At 42.5% G+C, this 25788-nt stretch overlaps 1 protein-coding gene across 1 annotated transcript in view; it reads right to left on the reverse strand.

The window, feature by feature from the left end:
- Window positions 1-18437: 18437 nt before the first annotated feature.
- LOC101912235 (protein spinster homolog 3) overlaps window positions 18438-25788 on the reverse strand; it is a 29158-nt gene continuing 21807 nt past the window's right edge. The window contains 2 exon segments of the mRNA XM_005240583.4: window positions 18438-18904; window positions 21668-21766. Of these exon segments, the coding sequence (XP_005240640.2) occupies window positions 18737-18904; window positions 21668-21766 (267 nt within the window). The 3' untranslated portion in view covers window positions 18438-18736.

Genomic DNA, 25788 nt, shown 5'->3' on the forward strand with positions numbered 1-25788 from the left:
AAATCAAGAGATTAATCTAATTCTCCTTTGCACTGAGATTGTCAGTGCAATCTGTGCAAATTTGTGCAACTGTCAGTGCAAAAAAACCCCAACAAAAGCTTATACACGACACAGAACAGTCTCTCCACTTTTTAACCCAAGTCTGTAATGCAAATTTAATTTTTTTTTTCCCTCTTTTGAGTGATCAGTCTAACATTAGAGGAAGACTGCAAAAGTAACTGTTCCATTTTTTAATTCACGTTATCACCCTTTCTCTATCCTGAGGCACCAACTTGGGTTAGACATCCTTCAGTGCCAGGTACAGGCTGGTCTCCTACAAACAAGACAGTGCTACTGCTCTGCTTCCCAAAATAGCTCATACTTCACCAACAGACAGGCCATCAGTTATCATCCCGCATGCTGGGGATCACTGCAAGACATTCCAGCTCCCTTCACCAGCCAGAGGTTTGACGGCAGCAGTGAATTTTTAGCAACTAATAGAGAGTTGGATAAACAACGCACTCTGGAGAGCACTTTCACTACAGCCGTAACTCTTCACACACACAGCGGTTAGGATGCACCCAGGCTCCGCTCAGACTACTCAGTGCCTTTCTCCTCCAGGTTGTTACAAATTCACGGAGTTCAAAGACAAGCCTGACAAGTAAGGAGCAGCCTGCGCATTGACAGCTCAATCAGAAGATGCTTTGCACGGTGCGAACTCAGTAAGATAGGTACCAGCGCCCTTCACCCTGACAGAATTAATACGCCAACACAGCCTTCAGGCAGGTAAGGATGCCCAACTCATTTCAAGAGCCATCAGCCTAACAGAAGGCACGCTTGCGTTGCCCTATTGTTGAAACCGATGCAAATGTGACCAGTAGGGAGCTGTCAAATCTCCAATATTTAATTTATGGCACTATGATAAGAGTCAAAATTAAGCCGGATCCAGGGCAAAGCAATTAAAAACGTGACTGGGGAATGGTCCTACTTGCATTCGCCTCGGGTGCCTTTATCTGCTAAGAAACACGTTAGTGCTGTCCCTGCAGGATTCAGAGGACTAGTGACCCACCTCAGCAGCACACGATTAGAGACTTTGAAGTTGCAAAAGCTACATGAGTGCTAACGGGAATCTTTTCGTTCAGCCTGATGGCATTCACGGTGGGGATTACTGCTAGAAGCCCAAGTGGGATGAGCATCGGTGTAGTGACAGAGTTTGTAATGGAGTCTAATAGTTTTACATCACCTACGTGCTAGGAAAACAGCTCTACTACCCATATTCACTGCCCGATAATAGCAGCAAGTTTCAAACTTTTTTTTTTTTTTTTAATCTACACAATCATTAAAATTCACTTTTCAGCATTTACCCGAGACAAGCAGAAGCTTGGGTTTGTTGCAACCAGCTAGCTTACAGAAAGCTTAAAGGTGGCAGTTAAGATTAAAGTGGCAACAAGGTGTAGCAATAGCGCTGCGGCCTCCTGTTAGGCACAGAGCGATCTTTCCGTTCAACATGCTGAACAATGTGTAGAATATTCGTGTAGGTTGTCTGTGGCAGAACCAAAAATGGAAATCCATTTCTGGTAATTCTGTCCGGAGAGGACCTGCCTCACATTAACCATAAGAGACTCCACAGCTGGAGTCCTTTCTACTAAAGCAGCGTATTAGACCCCTTTGCAAACTCTAGGTGGGTGTCATGCCTCTGAACAGGAAGCATCACCTTCCTCCAGTAGGTGAGAAAACACAATAAAATTGGTAGTTTGTCTTAAAAAAGCCTAGGAACCCTGGATTCTACTGGATTTCCCCAGGCAGCCACCAGCGGCAGCATTTTCCCTCCTGTTGTTAAACGACAGCATATCTAGAGCAGCATGCATCAGCTGGCACATGGGTGAATTATTGTGGAAAAGCTGGCCTCGAGTCCTTTTTCACGATGAAGCAGACAGCAACGTAATCTCCAGTTATCTATTATTCTTCATTATTAGAGGGGGGGCAGGGGTGGGGGGGGGAAGAAAAGAGAGCCTCGCAGTGATAGCTTACATGGAGAGACATACACAGGGCTGGAGCAGCTGCCACACCACAGCTATTACATCTTGTTCTCTTCAGCCTGCTCCACCAGCTAATCTCACGCAGCCAGCAGAAAGCAGTCCATATACCAGCCACTTCATCACGCTCCACGCTGGGAAAGCGCAGACAAGCCACTCTGAGGAGCTTCTCCAGCCTTCTGCCCAGTTGCACAGGGGACCCTGAGCTTACGGAGCTGAGAAACATCCTGTTTTCTTTTTACGTTATTCCATTCACTACGTGACTTTCCACAACCTTGCTGTCACTCATAAGCCAAAGCATTTTGATTTGCGCCTGCACTTCATTACAGAAAATTATGCTCAGAGCAAGTCTCTGGTAAATCACAAGGATATAAAGCCCCAATAATTATCTCCATGAGAAGAGATTCCCAAACCACCACAACCAGCCCTTCAATTATTAGATGAGTAGTTTGGGGAGGAAACAGTTCAACAAAGGCCGTACCATATGCAGCGTGCGATGCTTTCAGTTGCGTGCCATATTCTTGTTTAGATAATTTCGCTTACAGCAGAAGTTAAACAAGATGTTACAGAAAATGGGCTTGTCAGCCAAACAAGGATTTTGGGCAATATCCTAATTCTCAAACACAACCTATTGACAACAATCAACACATGACAGGAATGCTCCCTAGCAGATGGGAGACTGGCAGGCTGTTTTGATAGCTGTAGTCCGAGGAAGATTACTGCTGAAAATTCTGACAGTCCTATAGCAGCACAGACAAAGTAAATACGCCAACTGTAAATATAATTAAAAGGACTAGAGGGATTTGTTATCAGGGGAGAGCTAGAAGGGTTTGAAAGGTATATGTGGAAGTATTTAGGGTAACACATCAGAGTTGTATGACAACATTAAAATAAGAATGATGAGTATTGGGAAAATAATAAATTTAATGCAAAATCCACAAAGCTGTTTACTAAAGCTACAGATACGCTTAAGTAAGATAATTAAAAGCTATAAGCAGACATGGCATTTAAAGAAAAAAAGATTATAGGAAACAATCTGGCATTGGCAAAGAATATGTGATCCAATACAGTTTTCACAACTAAGCCTTACGGGAGGACACGCTGCAGACCACAGATAAAACACGCACGCACGGCTGCTCTGTCTCCACACTTGGTTTCTCCATTTTTAGGGCTCTTGGTTCAGCACCGATACTGTTATTTCTCATACGATATTAGGGCTTCAAAGCTGTCAGCAGTAGGAGGCCTGGAGCAGCGTGCCCTTGAAGGGCAGGCCAGCCACGGCAGCGCAGGTATCGCTGTGGCCGAGCGGGCAGCGCAGCGGTGGTTTGACACCCGTTGCAGATGAACGGGTCAGCACCACAGGCGCTCGCGGTGCTCTGCAAAACCAAAGGCTATGACAAGGCACATTCAGCCAGCCTGTAACTGACAACACCCCCGGCCCCATGTAGATGACAAAAAGCGCTGTGCACAGAGATCACTCTTTTAGCTGACAAATGGCAAACTGGTTGTGTGCCCCTTCAAAGTGCACATTAATTTTCCTCTTTCATTGTACTACTCATTAAGTATTACTTTTCAACGAAGCATAAGCAAAACATAACAGAGCAACAGCACTGTCCCACTCCAGGCCCCTCTCCCTAAAGGAAAGCTCCCTGAGACCCCAGCAAGCAATAGCCAAGAGAGCGTCCAGTTTAATGTGGGACAGAAACCAGTGGGGGCGTGGAGGTTATACATGAACCAGTGCACTCTTTTTGCATAAACGCCAGCAAGGTCACCTCCCAAACACGTGACAGACAACTGCACATTTTATCTTCAGCTTTTGTATTCAAGATGAAGTAGTCACAGGCCAAACAACTCATTCAAAGCCTAGTTAACAAACAAAAACTTACCAACACCATCGCCAGCGTTCCCTTCTGGAGGCAGCAGTCTTCTCATAGCTAGAGAGATACATAGCCTGAAGGATGCTTTGTTTTTTTTCCCTCCCAGGACTGTTCTTTGTTCCCTAACACTTCTTACACTTTCTATCTCATACAGGTGGCTGAGAGCTGGAAACTGTTTGACTTGCTATTTCTCTACAGATACAGAAATCTGTCTTCAGGGGTTTTTTTGGTATGTCTAAACCCAGCCTTGAGCATTGCAAGGCAGACCTGTTGATGGAGACTCTAGTTAGTAATATCCTGAGCATGACAAACCAGAAATGCTTCCTAAACAAAGCAGCATTTGCTGCATTACAGTATTTGTCACTTACAATAACGTATTTATTACTAAAGAAGACATACAAACAGAAAATAACTGAGAGGCCTAGCTAAAAAACTGCGAGCTCTTACAAGACTTAGAAAACTACCTGTGGTTGAGCAGAGACTGCAATAAGTTTGCAGTGGTCTAAATTAAAACGAGAGAGAACACATGGTTGCTATTAAAGGAGTAATCAGCATAATTAAAGTCCCCTGTAACACTGAGAGCCTTTTCAAACTAGAAAATAAGGATGTCTGAGCACCATGTGCCTTCATAAAACATTAGAAAAGTTAATATTTGACAAGACTGTGTGTTTGATGAAATTTTAAAATAGGAGTAATGCAAGTGCAACATAAAGTGATTGATGAAGGTATGCTAAATATAGGCAAAGTATGTAGCCCAAGATATAGTTCACAAGCATGTAAAATATGTAAGTTACGTATTAAAAGCTACCCTTCTGGTTTCAGCAGTTTTCCTGCAGAGAGATCAATGCTGAATACCTGCTGCTCCTTCCCTACCCATTCAAAGAGACCAGGATTCTGAAATGGTTAGGGTGTGGATGTTAGTGACAGGAGTTTAACATCCCTCTTCTGGTTTCTGCTGTACAAACACAATGTAACATTATTAATTTTCATGGGACTTTTTGGAGGTGCAATGTAATTAAATGCCATGTTTAACTGCATTGCCTAGCAGCACTCCGAATGACGGTTTTAAGAAGTCGTATTGTAATGAATGCACTGCTACCCCTGAGCGTCTCTCAGTGGGAGCTTCTCAGTGACAGGGAGAATTCAGAGGTGCCACTCCAGCAGGGCTAGGCCAGGAGTTAAACTGGACTTGATCACACAAGTGAGCAATTCCTACCCTGCAGCGAGACAGACAGACTCACACAGTGATGCTAAAATAACCACCCTTAGCTTGCCAGGAGCGCGGAGCTATTTCATTCCCTTCTAGCCAGTTCAGTGTCTTCTCTTTAAAAGCAGGTGGATGTATCTTTCCTTTGCCTCTTATCAATACAAGCCCTTCTGCCACAGAGCAGATCAAGACTCTTATTTTTTAAACCGGTGTGTTCAGTAAACACCCTTGGCTGGGTTTGTCAAGTCTCCCTGCACGCATGATTGTTTATTTTCAACAGACACACTCGAGCCACCTATGGAAATGAATCATCATTCATATTTCATCTTCCCCTTTAAGTAATTCCCTTTCTACTTCAGGTCACTATATTTATTTTTAAAAGTAATCAACATGTGTCCTTTATTATGCATTTTATCCTGTAATACAGAAAATGGGCTTGTTGCCACTGAAGCTCTACAAAAATACCTCTAAAGCTGATTTTCACTGGATTAGATTTTTGAGAAGCAGGAGCCGCGCCTGGCCAATAGATGCTTTGTCGTGTTCCCTATGTCCCTTCTGCTGTCACAGAAAGCCAGATGGCCCTTCCGAGCACCACGTAAAACTCAAGTAAGAGGATGCTTTTCTCAAGCTCCAACTGCTTGGAAGCAATGGTCGAGACTCAGTTCCCTCCGCCTCCCTTCCCCAATTAGTAAGTGACCAGATTTTCCAAACTACTCGGCACAGTATATCCACCCTGCAGGAATGCTGGCCAAAAGTGTAACAATCTCAACTGAAGATACAAAATATTTTGGAAAACTCAGCATGTCTTTAGAGAGCTCCTAGGGATTGTGCAATGAGCTGTCCAGTGGTTAAATCTGTATACTCCTCAAGTGTTACTTCCATTTAAAGTGAGATCTTGCACCTTGTCCAACCAGGCCGTGACAATATAAAACAATTCAATGTTAAGTCTCAAGCTGTAGAACACCGCTGCGTATCAGCATTTTTTGCAGATATTAACAAAAAAAATCTTGCTTTCACTGTAATTTTGGCAGCATCTTCAATCAGGGGAGACGCAGGAGTAAGTTTATCAGCTCCGACCAGCAAAAAACTAGTATCTTGCCTCCTGCAGGGACCAGCCTGGGTTACTTCAGGAAAAAATGCAAGAAACACTGTACAGGGTTTAAAACTACTGTCTAATCTTAAAACAGTTACCTAAGAAACTTCAAAGGAACTGTTGTTCATCTCATGGATTTCTTTCCTTGTTGCCCACCAGAAACCTTTGGAAACGTTTCCTTGTAGTTCACTCTCAGTACTTCTGGTACACAGGAAGGTATCGGGCAGTCTCCTCTTTTGGCTGGATTTTGGCAGTGGGAAATGCTTTGCTTCAGGAAGTCTTATGATAGTTTTGGATGACAGAGTTGTCTTGGACAGACAAGCCAGTTGTGCAAGGACAAAACAAAACAGCTTTGATTTTAACTTCATAGCCTTCTGTGACTTCATCCTCTCATGAGTCCTTGCTCTTTCACTATGAAGGAGGGTGGGGGAAGCCTGTAAAACACGTCATCTTTGTTGAGATAGAGCAGCAAAGTTTTAGAGAATCTTTTTCTATCAGGCACTGCTTAAATGCAGCACTTTCACTCTTGCCTTATTTGTCTCCTCTTCAGAGCAGGTGGTCACAACCATTCAGGAACGACCTCTGCTGAATAATTTTGGTATTTGAGTGATGCACACAAATTTCTCACTCGCCATATCTTGGCTGAGGGGGTACAGGTGTATCTTATCACTACAGCTATTCCACTGGCTCAATTCCAACTGTCTTCTTAGTACTGTATTTTCTCTCTCTCTCTGTATATAAATATACGTATACGTTAAGCATCAGACTGCAATGTTTTATTTACCTGTAAAATGCAACCAGTAACAGACACTTATTAAACAACACCCTGCTTTTATAAACAGATCTAAATTGTCTCCAAACTTACTACACCATTTAAAAAAGGAGTCTCAGAGACATTATACTTTTTAAAAGACAAACACAGCCTGGGGTTATTGCGAAGTGTGAAGTAAAACCATGTTTGAATAGCAATTATAACATTCTCCACTCTTACATGTAAGTATTAGAGGAATACAAATTACTGGGATATAAGGAAGAGGCAGTGCAGTATTCCAGGTAGAGTTTAGCAGACATTTATTTCATGAAAAGCTTCATTAGCTTGAGTCGTTTTACATCACATTAGTTTCAGACACGCTGGTTTAGCATATGTTCACTTTCTTCCACTTTTACATTTCTTTCTTGTCTGTCAAATCCTTCCTGAATGCTTTTTCTACGCACCATCATTAGCTTCCATCACCACCTGTTGCACACTACACCATTAAAAGATGCTGATTCAGAAAATACTTCACCTGGCATGAAAGACACCCTCTCAGAGGAAGGCTGGAAGCAGGATTCATCTTAGCTACAGAAAATACATTTTTCTAAAATTTAAAATTACATACCATGCTACATAGAATTCCCTTTCACATCCTTCATGGTACAGGATCTAGTCAACAAAAATCGGTGAAACTTCTGCATCCCCTAGTTACAGAGATCACCATGCTCAAGAGGCAGAGGCCGTCAAGCCTTTGTCCTGGTATTCCTGTGTGGAAGCCCACAGCTTTCCACCTAACTATAGCACGTCTTTTAATCAGACATCTGGCAGCCCCGTTTCTCCTTTGTGTGGATCCATGCTATCTGCCTCTACTGCAGTCATCTCTCCCTTGATTGCTCCGTCTCCAGCTTTCTTTTTGTTATAGTCCTGCCTTTGTGGGCCATTTCCTACTTCTCGGTTATGGCACTGAGCATGTTTAAACTCCTGCCAATGGAAACTGCAGAGCAGCGAGCCCTCCTGAGAAAACTCACCTGTTTTCTGCTGGTTCAGGCTGTAAGAACTGAGCAGCTGAAAGCTCTGCTTTGGTGTCTGTGCAGACCGGACTTTGAAGATGGCACTCTCGGTTGGCTCTTTGCTGACACCACCCCCCCTGCTCTGGCGCTGTTATTTCAAAGCCTTTCAGAACTGTCTTCTCCCCAACTCCACTCTGAGCAAACCCAGTGAGTACGGTGAGGTGGGCTCAGGAAGCAGCTGGTGTGGAAGACATGCAGCCTCACTCACTCCCTTGGGAGGCTAAGAGGCTTCAGGTTCCCTCAGTGGCTGTTCTGTACATTCAGAATTGTCAGAACAACCTTTTTTTTTTTTTTTTTTTAAGATGAAAAAGAGAAACTGAAAGCATCTGGAGGCAAGTCGGCACTTAAACGCTATGAAATAAGCATGCCTTAGGTACTCCATCTTAACTCACCACAGGACATTTTTCTAGTTCCAAAAGGAATAGCAAGATAATTGAAATCTCACCTGCTCTGGCAACACTATCAGTGAATACCGTTGGGAACATTTTTAATTAGCATTTTAATTATCAGCATCTCCTTTGGAGCCCTCTTAAAATCTTTCTAAACAGTTTTGTGCAAAGAGCACCTTACTACTACCTGAAAGTGCAAGGCTGGATCATAGTTCCTTTGGGTTTCCATTCCATCAGTCAGTTTGCTGCGGCGAATGGGCAGTAATGCTCATTTACTCTCCTAACCTACGTTAGGAATAGCACCGTAAATCCAAGGGCAAAATTGCAAGGGACAAGCCTAAAGGACACTGTAAACACATCGTGGTCGCTGCAACAATGTGAGTGCTGGACAGTCATAGGATCACAGCATGGTGGGGACCTCTGGAGATCGCCTGGTCCAACCCCTGCTAAAGCAGGCTCAGCTAGAGGAGGTTGCACGGAGTCATGTCCAGGCAGGCTTTGACTGTCTCCAGGCAAGGGGACTCCGCAGCCTCTCTGGGCAGCCTGTGACAGGGCTCTGCCACCCCCAAGGCAAAGTTTCTCCTCATGTTCAGAAGGAACTTCTTGTGTTTCAGTGTGTGCCCATTGCCCTTTGCCCTGTCACTGGGCACTACTGAGAAAAGCCTGACCCCATCCTCTTGACACTTGCCCTTAAGTTATGTGTAGAGGCTGATAAGATCCGCTCTCACTCATCAGAGGGAAGCACTGAGCACCAGCAGGAAACGTACCAGCCTAAGAGTTAAGGCAGTCAAGTTTCAAACCCCAGCTGTACCTTGACTAATACACTTGCCTGGGCTTTACGGCCATTAAAAAACCCACAGATGACACTGACCCAACTTACTGAAATACTACTCAGCTGGGGGTTGTTGGTTAGTTACACATGAACTGAGCGTTATGTTCTTCCCTCCTTTCTATTTCATTCTTTTTGAAACAGACATGATCTCATAAAATGGGAGAAGATTACAATACTGGTGCCAGAGCCCTCCTGTCAGTCTCTTCAGAAGCCGAGAAAACTACTGGCACTAGCCCAGGAAAAGCAACAAACAGGACAAGTTTGGATAGCAGCTAGACTTGCAAACCTAAGAGCGATGCAAAGTAAACCCAACATGAAAAAGGATGATGATTGGCAGAGATATGACGACTTGACTGCTGGAAATGAAAGTGCTATGAATAATTAGCCACCTCTGACCCAGGAAAACATTGACTTCATTTGCAGCACAAAACTGACTGCAGATGGTATTGGGGAGGAGAATCAAGCTATTCACTGTGCTTTCCCCTCATCAGAAAAATTCATTTCCTCTCTGCTGTGGAGCAATGAAATACACCTGATTGGATCTGCTGAGACGACTTCACATAGAAGACTGGGAATGAAGAATTAAAAAGCCCATGGGGTGACGCTAAAGGTAATCCTATCAAAACAGCGGGCTAGAGGGGAAAAGGCACATTTATCTCCTATTTTAATAAAGAATTAAAATAAATCCCTTAAAGGAATAAATTTATTTGGACATTCTTTGAAATCCTACTATCATTGTTGCTGAATGGGATGCTGGATATCAGCGCATGAACGAGGACATTTCTCATTCCCAGTTGCTCCTCCTGTTTGTTCCCATCACAGTTCACTTCTTCCTACACTGCCAGCTGCTTCCTGCCTGCCTACTCCGCTGCCTTCTCTGCGCACCTGCCAGCCCTCTCCCCATCTGACTCACATCCTTGCTGAGTGCTAGTTCTTGTCCAGCCTCATCTACTGATAGGTCTCACCTTCGCATGGGTGACAGCTTCATTGCGGGCTCTCAGCACTCCCTGGCCACTGTAATACATCTCCTAGAGCCACGACTCCAAGGCTTAAAAGAGAGAAAAAGCAGATACACGTTCTTCCAGGCTGCTGAGATACCTGTCTCCTGTGTGCTCTTGTCAAACACCTTCACCTTTCCTTGGCTGCTATCAGAAGAGTGAGGCATCTCCGACTGGAAAGAAGCCTGAAGATAGAGAGGAACATTATCGCTCATTATCTGTTGCCACAGCATTTGGCTAGGGAAGGACAGGACGGAGCAACGCTTGACTGGGAAGAAAATACAAACAGCCCAAACTAACCGTCTCTCTGGCAATCTCCATGGCCTTCCGCACATACAACCTGTTTGACATCTGCAGGTGCTTGCTGGAACAAGCAGATATTCCAGCCCCTCTGTTGAATGCTGCCTCAGAACACAGGAGTCTGAACACTGACTTTCCAAGGCCATTAGAAATAAAGTCTAAGAGTGAGGAGGAGGAGGAGGAGAAGGAGGAGGAGGAGGAGGTATTTGGATCCTTTCCTTGCACCTCTGCAGCATTATCGGAGGGCAGATATTTCTCACATCAGAAAGAAAATTAGGCACCTTAAAGTAGGCAGTTCAGCTTGATTTTAAGGCAAGTTTGCAATGCCTAAGAAGCTTAATGTACTTACTTGCAGTTAAAGTCTGCTCTAGAATTGTCGGGATCACAAAAAACCAATCACTTGTCGAAGCAGACCCATCCTGTGACTACTCCCCTCCTCTAGGCAGCTACAGGCTCCCTACTAGATCTTTCTCTTCACTTGAGCTTTTTTTTGGTTAAACATGTGCTTTTCATGGATCATCAGCAAATGTAAATCTTTCTCCTTTCCTACCGTACCTTGCCCTTAAAAACAGATAAAAGTTCCTTAATAAAGCTGGCAAGTCCAGGCAACCCCAGTGAGCATAAAAACATTCTTCTCCCCCAGCCACAGATGACTGACTTCCTTCAAAGCCACCAATGTCCGTGCTTCTGTCCTGTTGTTTCTGTCGCTCTCACCCTTCCCAGCAGCCCTGTGAGCTTCTGGTAAACGGCAGCAAAGAACATCAGTCATCGCACTAAATCAGGAGACGCAGCCCCCCTAAGACAACATGACAGTGTTTAACAATACAAACAATTTACAGGAGAAAGCAACTGGTATGAAAATAACTGCATCTGCTTCGCCATCAATGTTCTCCCACTTGCATGCGCATAGCGGAGATGATGATGAATCACATTTAATCACATGCTATTAGAGGAGGATCAGACCACACAGTGTGACCAGGTTAATAGGTTGGAAATGTGCATATCTGATGCCCAATTAAAACAATTCTAAAAATAGAACCCCAATTTTCTTTAGGAGCTATGCCTCCTCACTTCACAGATCAGGCCAGCAGCTCTGTCTTCCATGACTTCCAGGCAAACAAAGGACCAAAGAAAAGTAATTCCCTTGCTCAGAGCTTACCATGCAATTCATCCTAAGTTACCTACACTAATTGGCAGGACAACTAACAGAGACTGCTGGCTTGCAGAAGCTTTTGTGGTAAAAATCAGATCATGAACATAGTTTTCTAGGATAAAATATTGGCTAAACACAATCTAGCTGCCATTAAACATGCTTTAGCCGAATCATCCCTAGTCATTCCTCATACAAAAACTGGACTAATATGTTTACTGTAAAAAGACCTGTATTACTTAGCGAGCATTTCTCATCAATGACCTCTCCTCTTCATCTCTATGCTCACACCCACACACCTCTCCAGTACTACCACAAGGCTGTCCTCCTGGAACGCTCTGAAAAATCAGAGATGGGGAGTCTGTTCCTTTATACTGTGATCCACATTTTATTCCATCCACTACCAGATGAATCCACAGAGTTATCCAGATGGGTTGAAGAAATGCCTTTTCACCTGGTTTTACTGAGGAAATAGTCTCAGCAACAACTCAGGTGTCCTTTTTCACTTCACGTCCTCTTTGACTACGGCTCTGTTTGCTCCCAGCTCTGACACACCAGTTCCAGTGACATCTCCTCTGCGGTGGGTTGTCAATACACAAAAAGAACAAGTTAATTCACTGAAAATGTAACCTATAAAGGCAAAAAGTGATGAAGAAGTTAACAGGTGTGATATCTACCAGACTGAAGATTAAGGAGTACTGCCAGACTTGCATTTCTTTAAGTGATGTTTTCATTCAGCGGGATAGAGATATTCCTGAAAAAAAATGCCTACAGCCAAGATTTTAAAAATTAGGTGCCTAAGATTAGGCTCCTAAACCCATAATTAAGTCTTTAAGTAAATGGTCTGATTTTATTGAGTGTTGAACACACAGCTGCTCAGACCGGCTGCATTAGCAACAGAGGCATGCAAGGTACTTCGGAAAAAAGGAATGAAGAAAAAAGTGTTAGACACTTAGGAGGATACATTATGGTGGAATTAAATCACTAGCTTGAAGTCAGTACTTTCAAAAATGGTCACCTTCATCCTTAATACATCAGTTTCAAGCCTAATGCCCAACACATTAAATACTGAAAAGAAAAATGAACCTGCATACCTGAATGCATGAATTTACCTTTCAATTCCATTTTAAAGCATTTTTCATAACATAGAAAAAATATTCACTGTAGGAAAAAACCCACCACAGTATATGAGCAGGTAAAGTCGGATCTTAGTACCACGATAGCAGCCAAGTCCTGTACAGGTCAGATTTGCGCCTTGTAGGGAATCTCCCAATTTTACACAGGCAGTGTACCCTCCCCGAGCCCTGCTCTAGCTCCATCGGCAGGGTTAGGCCTACTGGGATCCAGTCACATTCCAAATTTGTGTACACTTAACAGTGCAGTTACGAAGGCCCTTCCTACAATGGGATTTGACAGCACTTTACATTAATCTCTCCAAATTACAGCCATTTTATTACTGCAGGATACACAGTCAATTTACATGCTAATAACAAAACTGTTATGAAAACATTAAACTACACAAAGAGAGATCAGCGCAGTTTTGGTCAGCTATACAGCATTAGGATCAAGAGTCTTTTCATATCCACCTTTGTTTCCCTTATAAACAAAAAAGCTTTCTAAGAACCTTTCCAAGGCTTTATTGGATTACAATGAAGATAATTTTAGAATGGAGATGAATGCAGCAGCTCCCTTGTAATGGAATGCAGCCAGTTCCAGCTACTTGAATGCCAGAACAACTTGGCAGAGACACACAGACATTGTTCTTTTATCCTTTTTTTCACCTGTCTCAAGGGAGGAGGTGACTTCTCTGCAGGTCCCCGGCACCCTCACAGGCAGCAGTAACCAGCAGTAGCACAGGCAGGGCAGCAGAACCAAGTACTCGAAGGAGGCCTGAAGGGTGAACAACATTTGCAAAAAACCAGAAGGATCTCAGAAGAAAACTTTTGCCATAAAGGTTTTGTGATAATGGTGGATTTTTAGGTTTCTTCATTATTTTGGAATTCACTTCAACAGACACTGCATCTGCATTTTAGTGTGAGGAGGGGAAACTAAAAAGGCAGAGATGATGGATCTACTGCTAAGAAAAAACTAATGTCAGCTACAGCATAAATTTGGCTGATCTGGCCTTTCTGTCCTCATATTATGCTATTGTCAGGCAGACGGTGTCTACCTCTTTTAGCTTCCTTTGCAAACAGGAATTGGTGAATTATTCTACAGATTCTAAGCTAAGAGGACATATATATGTAATGATAAAGGCACTAGGGGAATCTCTAGTCACTAGGCAATGGAGGGAGTATAAAGGAAGACAAGTGCAGGTAAGATGAGCAAGACAGAATTCAGCTAATTCTTCTGCAAGAGAATAGTAAGGGGGGAACCACCAATTTTTTCATCGATGCAGTACTGCCACAGGCCACCTGCGAAGGTGCTATAGACTCCCCCAGTGGAAGTTAGGAATGAGTTCCTAAAAAACCAGCCATCAGGATTGGTACTGTCAGAACTGATCCAGCCTCAGCACAGGTCCCTCAGAATGACAACAGCAACCCTGAGCCTTTCTCCCAAAGGTAAATGACGCTCTGGACACCGATGGCTCCATCCATGGCATTATAAAGGATCACAGCTCTTCTGCAAAATATTTTGCAAAACACAGTTCAGCTGCACAAGTGATGAGGGCGAAGAGGAGTAAAATAAAAGATCTTCTTAGCAGAGAGCAGCCTAGACAGAATATATAAATCTATAGCCTGGAAAGCTGTGGTCTGCCATCTGCACGCCTTCAGCCACCGTACAGAAAGATTTCTCAGGTGCTGCAAACCCCCTTTCAGACCAGTGCATGGGGCTACTTGTTTGGGAAGGAGAGGGGGAGGGAGACAAAAAGTTACATGAAACGTCTTTGATAAAGTTCTGCTGATAGCAATCTCACACAACATTACCGGTGGAAGGAATCACTCTGGAGAAGCAGTTACACGCCATGGTACTGTTGTACCTAAGGTATGTCCTGCCCACTTGATGTCTTCACAGGTGTTCAGCAGAAGCTAGAAATAATCACGACTTGAAGGCAATTTTTATGCCAAGCAGAGTTCTTAAACTTCTTTAAAAAAATATCCACATAAACAACACTAAAGGTCAATACCAATCACCTGTCCCTGCTCTGGGGAATGAGGAAAGGGGAGGAAAAGATCAAAGTCATTACCTGCATGGACTTAGAAAATCACACCTTTTGGAGCTGTTCCAAAGTGTCTCTTACCCACTGTTTTGGTTGGAAAGAGCAAAGAAGAAATGTTAAAGGTAGGAAAGGAATATCTGAATGCTTACAGAAAATACAGCTTGTTCGATTGTAATTCATTTGATGGAAGGGACACAGATTCCAAGCAGCCTGAATGCTGCAGAACACACTAACCAGCAGCTAGCAGCAGCAGCTCTTTCCAAACTAGATGAAGCAGCAAATTTAATAACTTCTTTAAGCCCTCCACTTTTTTCTTACTTCTACTCCGTTGGAACCATAGAAAATAACTGGTATTTCAACCGATGTCTAGAAAGAACTTTTCTTCCTTTGCTGGCCATGTGACAGGACTCTGTGACTTCCTCCAATACAGCTTTTTGACGCATGCAAAATATGTAATGCCTTAAGTTCCTCCAGCACTAAGGAACTGCTGTGTTAACCCCTCAGCGCAGAAGCTGGTGCCACCTGCTAAGAAGCAAATTCAAGACATGCAGAGAATTTTAAGAGATTCTACTCCTTTTACATATCCTTGCAAGGAAGTTTTATCTTTATTTAAGACACAGAGCCAAAGAGATAATGGGAACAGTTTCCTGGCTTTAGAGGCAGGGCCTCCCAGGGCTGTTTCACGCAGGCACCGCACTTTCGCATGACCTCTAAGTCACCAAGACAGAAGACAATGCAGGTACAGGGATACCCAGGCATAGCTCAGAGCATCCAGGCCCTTGTCTTGGATGTTAGTCTTGCTAAAATGCTGAAAAAAAAATAACAAAAATAGAAGTCCTCCCCCCTTACATCACAAAGAAAAGAGAGAAGCATTTGAAAAGACAGAATTGAACTAGTCAGCACGATCCTGCTAATTTCTAAGCACTGACTTTCACAAAGGAGATACGAGTAGGAGTAGGAATGAGTTTGTCACAGACTTCACGTACCATCCACAGAACAGCATTTGGCATCTCTTGCTCATATGTCAAATACATACCTCCGCAGTATTCCAGATACAGTTTCTGACTTATTTTTTTTAAGAAGAATTTAATGCTGACTTAACAAAAGTGATAAATAGATCATCTGTTTAGAGGGCAAATCATGAACATACCAGTAGCGAAGTACTATCAAACTGCTTAAATTCTACCGTAACTCAATAAAGGGAAAAATGATTCTCAAGATCTTGGCCTGCCTGCCCAAGTTTCAGGGAACCAACTGTGGTGTTGGGAGCATCTTTTTTGGTTTTGCAATGGGTTTGCAGCTGTCAACGATTTCAGCCATTGCAAACTGTATCTCTAGAGTTTGGCAACACAGGTAGAATCTTGTGATTTTATTACTGATCCTCAGAGCCCTGTAAATCCAAGCTTAACACCTTTCATAGTATCAAGTTACCTTATAAAATTAATTATTTACCAAAACTAAATCATTACCTAACAGCAGTATTTCGAGACAATCTCAGAATTAGGCTGTACATAAATATACATGTCTACATAATGTGTACAAGAGACGAGGCAACGCAGATCTTTATGGTGGTATGCTTATATGCAGCTTCTGAGAAATTCTGATAATATGCTAAGGAAGGGTCTGGCACTGCTGTCACCAGCAAATATCATAGAATTAAACAAAATCAAAATAATCTTATTGCCTCAAATACTGATGTGCACTTTTCACCAAATTCTTCATCAGTTTCTGGGCATGAAGTGATGTAACAGTAAATGGTGTCTGGTGAAGGTGCTGTACAACATGCTGTACAATACATTGTATTGGTGAATGTCACCTCACCTCAGAATTTAATTTTTGACAAAGTAGCTGTCTGCCGGGGCCATGTGGGTATCGCTGAACAGCACACGTGGTACAGTAACAGTGTACCAGATGAATCACAGGCTCTTGCAAGTCCCACCTCAAGTGTGCAGTGACTTAAGAAGGCCTTAAAGAATGTTTTTGGGCTTCCCAAATTCATCCTACAGTGAGACATAGGTGCAAAGTGAATTTTTCTCCCTCTAGGTGAAAGACAAATGCTACAAATGTCACCAGGTCTGCTGAATATAAGCAATAGGTTTCAATCCGAACATTGCTACCTGGTAGTTCAAAAAATAGCCTGAAAAATGTTAAGACAAGCACTTAAGACCTCTACAAGCTGACGTGTCTATATCCAATAGTAAAAATCCTTTGTTGGACATGGGTTCTCTGACACCAAATTAAATTCCAAAAAGTCAGTGATATAAAGGCTTTGGCTAGTTTTTACAACCAGAAGTTGCTCAGTCTTTCAGAATACCAACAATACCAACTTAAAGACAAGCATTACGCTCTTTCTGAGTATCACAAAAAAGTTTCTCTGTTATTTCCCATAATGGCATAAACCCTGGCCAAATTTCACAACCTGCATTTAAGTCAGGTTTCAGAACAGATTTTTTTTAAAAATGAGGGAGAAACAAAAACCTGCAGTAGGTGAATTACATTATTTGTAATGACACTAGATACTCACAGTCGTTACAGGAATATTGTGCTTTATCATCCTTATGATTTACTAGGAGAATCAGGGAAGATTCAGAATACTTCACAATTCACTTGCTATTGTCTTCCTCAGGCTTTGGCTGGTGCTGCTGGTGACAGCACGTCAAACAATGGAAGTTGGCCGTCATTTCCTATTTGGCACCTGGCATGATATCCTGACAACAGATAAGACCCAAAGTCTTATGCACTTTAGTGATAAGAGCGGGTATTACTGTTCGCTCACAAGAGGAGAGACTTGCAAGGCCTTGAGGATATGCTGAAGAGCCTCAAAGGACTAGAAAGAGTCCATTAACATATTGTATATAAAACAATCACAACCCTTCCCTCTTGAATCTGACACTAACTTTGATAGTTGCTGCTTCTCTTGGTCATTTCAGACAACTGGAAACACTTCTTGTACTATCTCTGTTTTCCAAATCCTACAGGCAAATCATACCCTGCTGAGAATTCCTAGGCCTCCCTTCCTCATCTCCACGAGACATTCTGCCTTAAATGCTACTGTCTTGTTTCGGTTAGCAGTCGTGCCTGTGACAGCTCTATACACTGCCTTCTGCAGCTCCCCAGCTCCCCAGAATACTCGTGCCCGTTTTGCAGATGGGGGAGGGTTGCCATATGCCGATGCAGCAGCAATTTTTGACTCACAGTCAAACGCTCCCAAAAAAAGTCAGTACTCAGGATTTGCTGCCATATGGAGGAATTGTTATTTGGCCTTTTCTCTAGCTGTATCTCATTAAGCAAAAAGGCAAGAAAAAGGAGAGGACATTCTTTTCTTCTTTGCAAATCTTGCCCCAGAGTTCATCTTCATTTGAAAGACAGCGTTCATTTCTGGTACCTAGAAAACCAAGTCAGAGCAGAAGGAAGCTGCAAGACTCCAGGTGACTGAGGACAGTGTTCTGTCCAATTTGACAGGTTTTCAAATATTTTACCCTTTGAGCGTAACTTCTTTCAGGGAAGAGGAAGAAGTATTAGAGAGCTAGGACTGGTTCTACCGGGCTCAAAAAGACCAGAGTAGAAAAAGAACAGCACCTTCCACAAAATCTGCAATGGTGCATTACAGTAAAGCTGGTTTATTACCTCCCTATACTGCATCATTTGGAAGGCATCACTAATAGCACTTCCCTGATCCTTGTGTGTTCTGCAGTCTGTTTTGCTCAATATGTGAAGCTTGGTTAATCTGAGACTTTTCTGGGATTTTGCCTTAATTTTTTAATAGAAACTGATGTGTTCATTAGCATAATGCAGACATTTGAGTTTTAACTTTACAGAGCCGATATCGTGGCAAGTGTACAAACAGGAAAGCAAGCAGATACAGGTTTAAAAGTTACATATATAGAAACCTCAAAGCCTCTCTGCTTCTTTACGATCTTCCTCAATGTAGAAAGACGTCAGGAGGAAAAAACCTCCTCCAAAGACACCAACAAAAGTACAGATGATAAAGCTGTACTGCATGCTCCAGAAACTCCACTGGAATGAGCGAGCATTCTTGTCCTGGATAGCATTGGAGATCTAGGGAGTGAACAAGGCTGTCATTAATCTGGGATAACATCATCATTCTCTCTTGGTTTAGAAAGACTGTTTACAGTGTAGTCCTTGAAAAGAATAAAACTAGGCAGATAGGGATGAAACGCCTCCTGCCGAAGTTTGTCAAACCCAGTACTCAATATACCTGTCCTTCACTGCTGACCAGCTTCCATTTGGTCAAGGAATCTCATGTTCTTTTACACCTTCAGTGTGTCCAGCCATAAGAGCAGGAAATCCTGCAACCAACGTTCATAATGTTTGGTAAGCATTAACTCATCTTACCATTTCCTAGCCCATCTCCAGATAGCTAGCATAGGAGAGACATTTGGCAATGACCTTTATCATTTCTTGATGTTACTTGATAGCTTTATACCTCCCTAATCAGCATCAAATGGATAGAAATAGGGGGTTAGCATCCATACAGGCACAAGCAGCAACACTCAAAAAGGGAAGAGCTGGGAACCAATTTGAGACAAGAGTGGAGTCTGCTTTTGAGCCAAAAGGCATTTGAGGAGTCATGGAGTGACATTATGAGGAACTGGGAAGAAGAAGATACCAGGCAGCTGCTTTTTGCACTGGCTGGAGGATGAGGTCTTAAAAGCTATAAATGATACAAATAAATTTTATTTTTGTGGACAGAAAGAAAAGCTGATTCCAAGAAACTCAATAATATTCAACACAACTCAGGAACTTGAAATCTCTTCTTAGCATAAAGATATATGTTGAATGCAGTCACTTTTATTCCCACATTTGTTCTTGATATTTAGAATATACTGTGTGACTTGAAATACACAAATATGAGACTCTTCAACTTTTGCTGGGTTTCATATGATTATTTATGACAGTATAGGCAGATAAGAGCAAGATCAACTCTAAATGGGCACCTAGGGACTATAGCAAGCATAATCACCAAAACACAACCCCATGCATTTAATTTTAAAATGCTTAGTAAGAAAATCTCTGGAGCACAGATGGAGGAAAAAGAGACTCTGAAAAAGACTATTTCTTGACGCTCCAGCTGGTTTTTAAGCCAAAGGGTTAGCTGAAGCAGGTTAGTAAACAATAACAAGACATGAATGCAGAAGATCTGGTGTTTAATCAATAGCGGACATGGGCCACATTGGTGTGTCAGTTCACAGCGGCATTCCAGGAGTCAAACGTTATGCTCATTGCACAGGACCCCACTTGGACATACAGCAGTTTTATTCCTGGATTTATTGTCTCTGTTCTTTGCAAAGTTGCAAGGTTACGTGAGGTTAATCTCATCTGTATAAGCTTTTTTTGTCTTTACACTTTTTCAAGTAGCTGCTATTTAAAGCAACTGCATGCAAGGTACTGCATAAGAAGTATTCTACACAGTCACTGGCAGGACGCAGCAGCACATCCAGCAGGCAGGCTTAGTTCTATCAGTGCCTCAAAGATGGCAAAGAATGGTGGGTGACAGACGCAAACATGTTAAACTCTCAGGCAGGAAGCATAAATCAATAGAATAGTCAAAGGGAGAATGCACAAGACATATTTCAGCTTTCAAGAAACCTCTCATTTTTGCATATAATTTCAGCCATTTTTCATGACACAGGGACGTTGGTTATTATGTTCCCCCATGCGTAGAGCTAGATCAGTGTGGGGGCCATCGTTTTCTAATACACATCAATGAGCACAGCAGCCTCTTCATTTGCCAAAAAAAGACAGCAAGCAGGAGGAATCTCTCCTGGACAGCCCTCTCTGCCAGACAGATTACACAGCTGAGACTGGTTTTCACCCAGTTGAGGACAAGGGGATCCCCTGTCTGGCTGGACCAGCAGCAGCTGTGCCTGCAGGCACCACTCACTCGGCAAGTCTGTCTGGCCCAGTCTAACCTTAACACTGCTAAAGAACATATATTCCTGAGGTGAACTTCTTAAAATAAACTTCCATCTAAACAAAACTTTAAAACAACAACGACGACTCACTCTCCCATGTCCAGTAAAGCAGAAAAATCAGAGTGGGTGACTGACTACTTAGCTACTGTGTGCAGAATCACTGTGTCTTAGATAAAAAATAATGAAGGAAGGAAACAACACTGCCAGACATCATCAATTGGAACTAAACCAAATTAACTTCAAGGAGAAAACAGTACTAGGCTGCTTTGTCCAGAAGCACTTATGATCAAGTCAGTGTAGGAAGAACTGAGAAACTGGGTCTCAAGCAATATGGGAATCCAAGGATAAGGTGATTTGAGACCAGAGCTTTGAATGCCAAGTAGTATCAAAAGGCAACCATTGCAGTTACTCTTGTTCTGATTTTCAAGAGACCATTGACTAATTACAAGATTACAAACTTCAACATTTGAACTAAGAGTCTTAGCTTTTTATGGTGTTTGATTAATTTCCATAGAACTCCTCACAAACTTAGCAGAAAGTGCTTAAATCCTAGTAAAATACCCGCAACACCATCTTTGCAAAAATGTATGCCTTCAAAAATGTATGAGTTTGCAAATATAAAATCAGAATGAATTTCTACATGCTGCATGGAACTGCTCACACGTATAGGCACAGGATTATATTCTACATACGCGCAGTGTCACAGGACCAGAAGTTTCATGCAAGCAAAAACGTTTAACAAAATGTCTCTGTATTCTAGTATCAAGGCCACCAATTTGAGTGATTTCTGGGTTTGGACCAGGAAGTGCCTACAATTCTGTGAGTGTCTGTCAGTTTCTAGAAGTTTGACCCGAAAGAAAGCTCAGTAAGCAGACAGTGCACTTACAATCCCAATGAGATATGGGCTGCCCGCATCTCCCAGCAAATGGCTCACCAAAATCTGCAAGGCAATAGCCGTAGACTGCCGTCTTGGTGTCACAACATACTGAAACAAAACACAACCCACAAGAGAACAAATATTAATAGAGTGAATCTCATGAATGGCCAGCTGCTTGCATAACATCCTAGAGCGGTGAATATATTCATTTTTATGTATTTCATATTCAAGCACTTCTTATACATTTGGAGACAGAGAAGTTATTCTGAGCAAAAAAAGTACACTGGATGTTTTGTTAAGGAAAAAAACATGCAAGAAAGAAACACAGAAGGGGGAATGACAATAAAGTAAGAAAAACATGACTCCCCTGCTTCCATTTGTAGACTCACAGCAGCTTGTACAGATTCACTTGGCCACACAACTAACAGAAACCTCCAGCCAGCAACCCTTGCAGTCATACTGATTTACTAATGAGGAGATTCAGCAAGTACAGCCTCTGAGAAAAATCTCTTACTACACTGTGTTGGCAGACACGATCTAGACTGCTGGGGGGGCAACTGAGATACCTGGAACCTGAAGTAGCTGCCGTGGCTGCAAAGGATGTCAGCTGGGATGTTGCAGACCATGTGAAGACAGAGGGAGGGGACCCAACCTGTCAGACCAGAAGGTGACCGATTGTCCTTTGATGGCAGATGTTTGCTGCTTGCAACTGGATAGCACCTGAGATATAGCTACACTAGTAACAATACATCCAAATGATTATGCGTTTGAGTGCACACAGTTTAAATAAGTTGGAGAAGATGTGGCGCATAACCAGAACGTGGCAAAGTATCACGTGGATCAGAACTACTTTTTAAAATGAAATACAGTCATTTTGGGGGAATAAGGGCTTTCTGTCTGTGCTACTGAAGATCAGCTGTGCCTGAAGAAGTACAGTATGATTCTATGTAATTTGTGTCTCTCTCTTTCAATAATACATTTATGCAAAATGCATTGACAAGTTAGAATGAGACAGAAGTAATTTTAAACCTTCATACCTTTGTTTTCCAACCACTTGCTCATATCAGACACCAAATGTTTAATATTCTCCCAGTCCTTTATTCCCCAACTTGGGTTTTTTTGGAAACTGATCTGAACATCACTTAGGGTGTCTCAAACACTAATTAACAGGGTGACTGGTGTTCTACCAAGAGACAAACTCAAGGTATATAACCTGTATTGTGGCTCTATATCTGCCTTCAAGGAAATACTAACATGCATTCCAAATTGGGTTTAGAAGAAAAAAGAGACCCTGCTTTCACATTTAACTAAACTTTGTGGTTTGTGAGGCCTCAGAATATTAGATAAAAAAATATTTACCTACCACTAAGATGCACCTGAATCACAGCAACAACTTTAATGCCACATCTTTAGGGTGAGTGGAACTCCATTAATTAAAACAGATGAGTAAGGAAGCAATATTGTGCAAGACATGAAGGTTAATTACTCTCGTAAGAATGAGAGTGAAAAACACTTCAGTGCCACATGCAGTCAGGACCTATACATACCACAAAGTTACAGCATTTTAGCTATACTGAAACTATGAGTCCTTAGTACAGATGCAGGAACGGGAAGGACAATAAGCTATATATATGTAATGGTTGGCATTCAAGGGCAGATTGACAGAGGATTCTGTAGCGCTGCATTCCTTCCCCTCATGCAGCCCTCCATCTGCAGGAGCTACCATTACATACATGCATGACATACATTCTTGGTATGAAAAGCGGCACAGGTATAGAATCAAAACACCTAAAAAAATTTGTTTTGATAAAAACTTATTCATAGAATAACGTAGGATTTACATCTTGTAGATTTAAGTATCATACCAAGCTTTTTCCATCGCTATGGTTTTCATGCTGTATGTCTCTCTGTCACAAACCTATTTCGACCATTTTCTTTCATGTTTGCCAAGATGTACACGCTGCAGAGTCTTTTCCTAAATGCAGCTTTTCTGGGGGGGTACCAATTTGGATAATTTTTCTCAGCAGGGTCACCTATTTTCACAAGGCTTCTATGAACTCAAGTCTTCCTGAGGTGTCCAACTCTTTATCAAACTTGGTTGAATCCCATGGTTTCAAAACTTAAAAAGAAAGCAGACACAGACTGCAGTAAGCCTTGTTTTCGTAAGAAGTGAGGCTATGAATCCCATTTAGATTTAACAGAACATTTGATCTAAAATGAGAAAGAAAATAAAAACATTTTCCCCAGCACAAGTAGCAAAAATTATAGCCAACTTGGCTATCTGGCCTCTTGTCTCTGCCTAGCAAACCCTTCTTTTAGCCAGAGTTTCCTAAGCATTAACATGCCTTACACCCCGCTGGAATGCCAGAAACACAACAATGAGCAGTGATGTCCTTTTTTTCTACAGCCAAATTTCCTCTGTTCAGAGAGGGAGTTTCTCAAGAGCTCATATAACTCCTTCCATTCAGCGGGAGCCTTTCGGTACTGCTTACCCTACTGCAAGCAGTTTCAGTAAAGACCCAGTCCCCACTGGCTATGCCCTTCTTAGCCAGAAATGGCCACAAACTTGGATACACAAATTGTTCAAAATCTTAAAGCAGCATCTTTGCACCCAGTAAGAGTACTGTATGTGACGCGGTTTTATTAAAAGTCACAGTGTCTTTCCTTACTTTGTACACACACAGCTATCTTGTACCCTTTTCCATTCCTAGTGTCTCCAAAGTAGATATTCTTACTGTGGACGGAATATTTATTTTTCATTAGGAATATTTAGATAGAGTGCTTCAACAATAATAAATATTAAAACAGGGGTGTCCTGGAAATCTCTTCAGTTACTGAAAACCACTTGAATGTCATGTTGCCATCACACTGCATCCAGTCCCCGCCAGTGGAAGAATGGAGTCACGTGAGGCTGGCTGATCTGGAAGCTGAAATCCTTGTCATCCATGGGACGAGGGAACAGTCCAACAGCTCCTCCTCACTGTGGTCATGGCACACTTTGGCCTAGAATGAGGGCATGCAGTCTACCCAAGGTTTGTTTTCTTTCAGAACTTTCCCGGAGTACCAGTTGAGCATCTGCATTTTGGGGGCAGGCTCTTGTACAGAAAGCAAGATGAAGAAACTACAGCAGAAGGCTGTACTGGACTGAAGACTGTCAGTTCTTGGCTCTCCAAGAGTATCATGTCATCTGTCCTAGATTAAGATTTATTTTCTTTTATTGATAATGACAAGCTGTGCTTGAGAAATACAAATCAGATATTGTTATGCACTTAACGTATTGTGGATGTTGCAGGCATTAGAAAAGATAAATTCGTTTTCACTCTTTCTGTGTCGTGCATCACTTCCTTACCACATTTATTTCATATCTCGTATCTGTAACTACAAGAGACACATGGAACAAAGCTGTAACAAGAAAAATGGAAGAGAAGGATAAGACGCTTCCTATAGTTACGAGGCTCATACAGACTCTCCCTGTGCTATTATTCAGGTTCTCCTGCACAATGGAAACCATATGCAAGAGCTCAAAGCACTGTAGAATTAACTAAGAGAAAAAGAAACCAAACACTCCCCCACACAGGGACTTTGAAATAGCCACAGCATCCTGCCTGCCCGCAGTGACTGCCCATTACCCATGCCATGTCAGCGATGCAGATGACATCCTACACACTCATCTCCTAGGAGATCCCAGCCCAGATGCCTGGACAGGTAAGCAGGGTGCCCCAAACAGGTAAAGTTTGCAAACCCAGTCGTGCTGTCTCTGAGGTTTTAGAGATCCTCCTGCAGATGACGTGACAGAGCTGTCATCTAAAAAAGCAGATGGAAGAGACAGCTTGATAAAGGCTCCTACACCTCCAAGAGCACTTCCAAAGACAGGGACATGTTGGTAGCCTTCCCAAACCCTGTATCACCTTCCAGTTCCAGCACCTCCTACACTATTAGCTGCTAAAAATTTAAAAGACAGTGTCATTACCTCACAGATGGCAAACATATTTCATACGGGACGCTCCATGTACAGCCTCCCAGTAAGCCAGCGTATTGTAAGCAAGGCAGCTACAGCACTTCTCCACTTGCACATTATGACTGTAGTTGTACAGTAAATAATTTCATGTTTACAGCTGAATAAGAGGCAC

Source organism: Falco peregrinus, chromosome 2 (assembly GCF_023634155.1).
Source record: "Falco peregrinus isolate bFalPer1 chromosome 2, bFalPer1.pri, whole genome shotgun sequence".
In the NCBI taxonomy this organism is placed as follows: domain Eukaryota; kingdom Metazoa; phylum Chordata; class Aves; order Falconiformes; family Falconidae; genus Falco; species Falco peregrinus.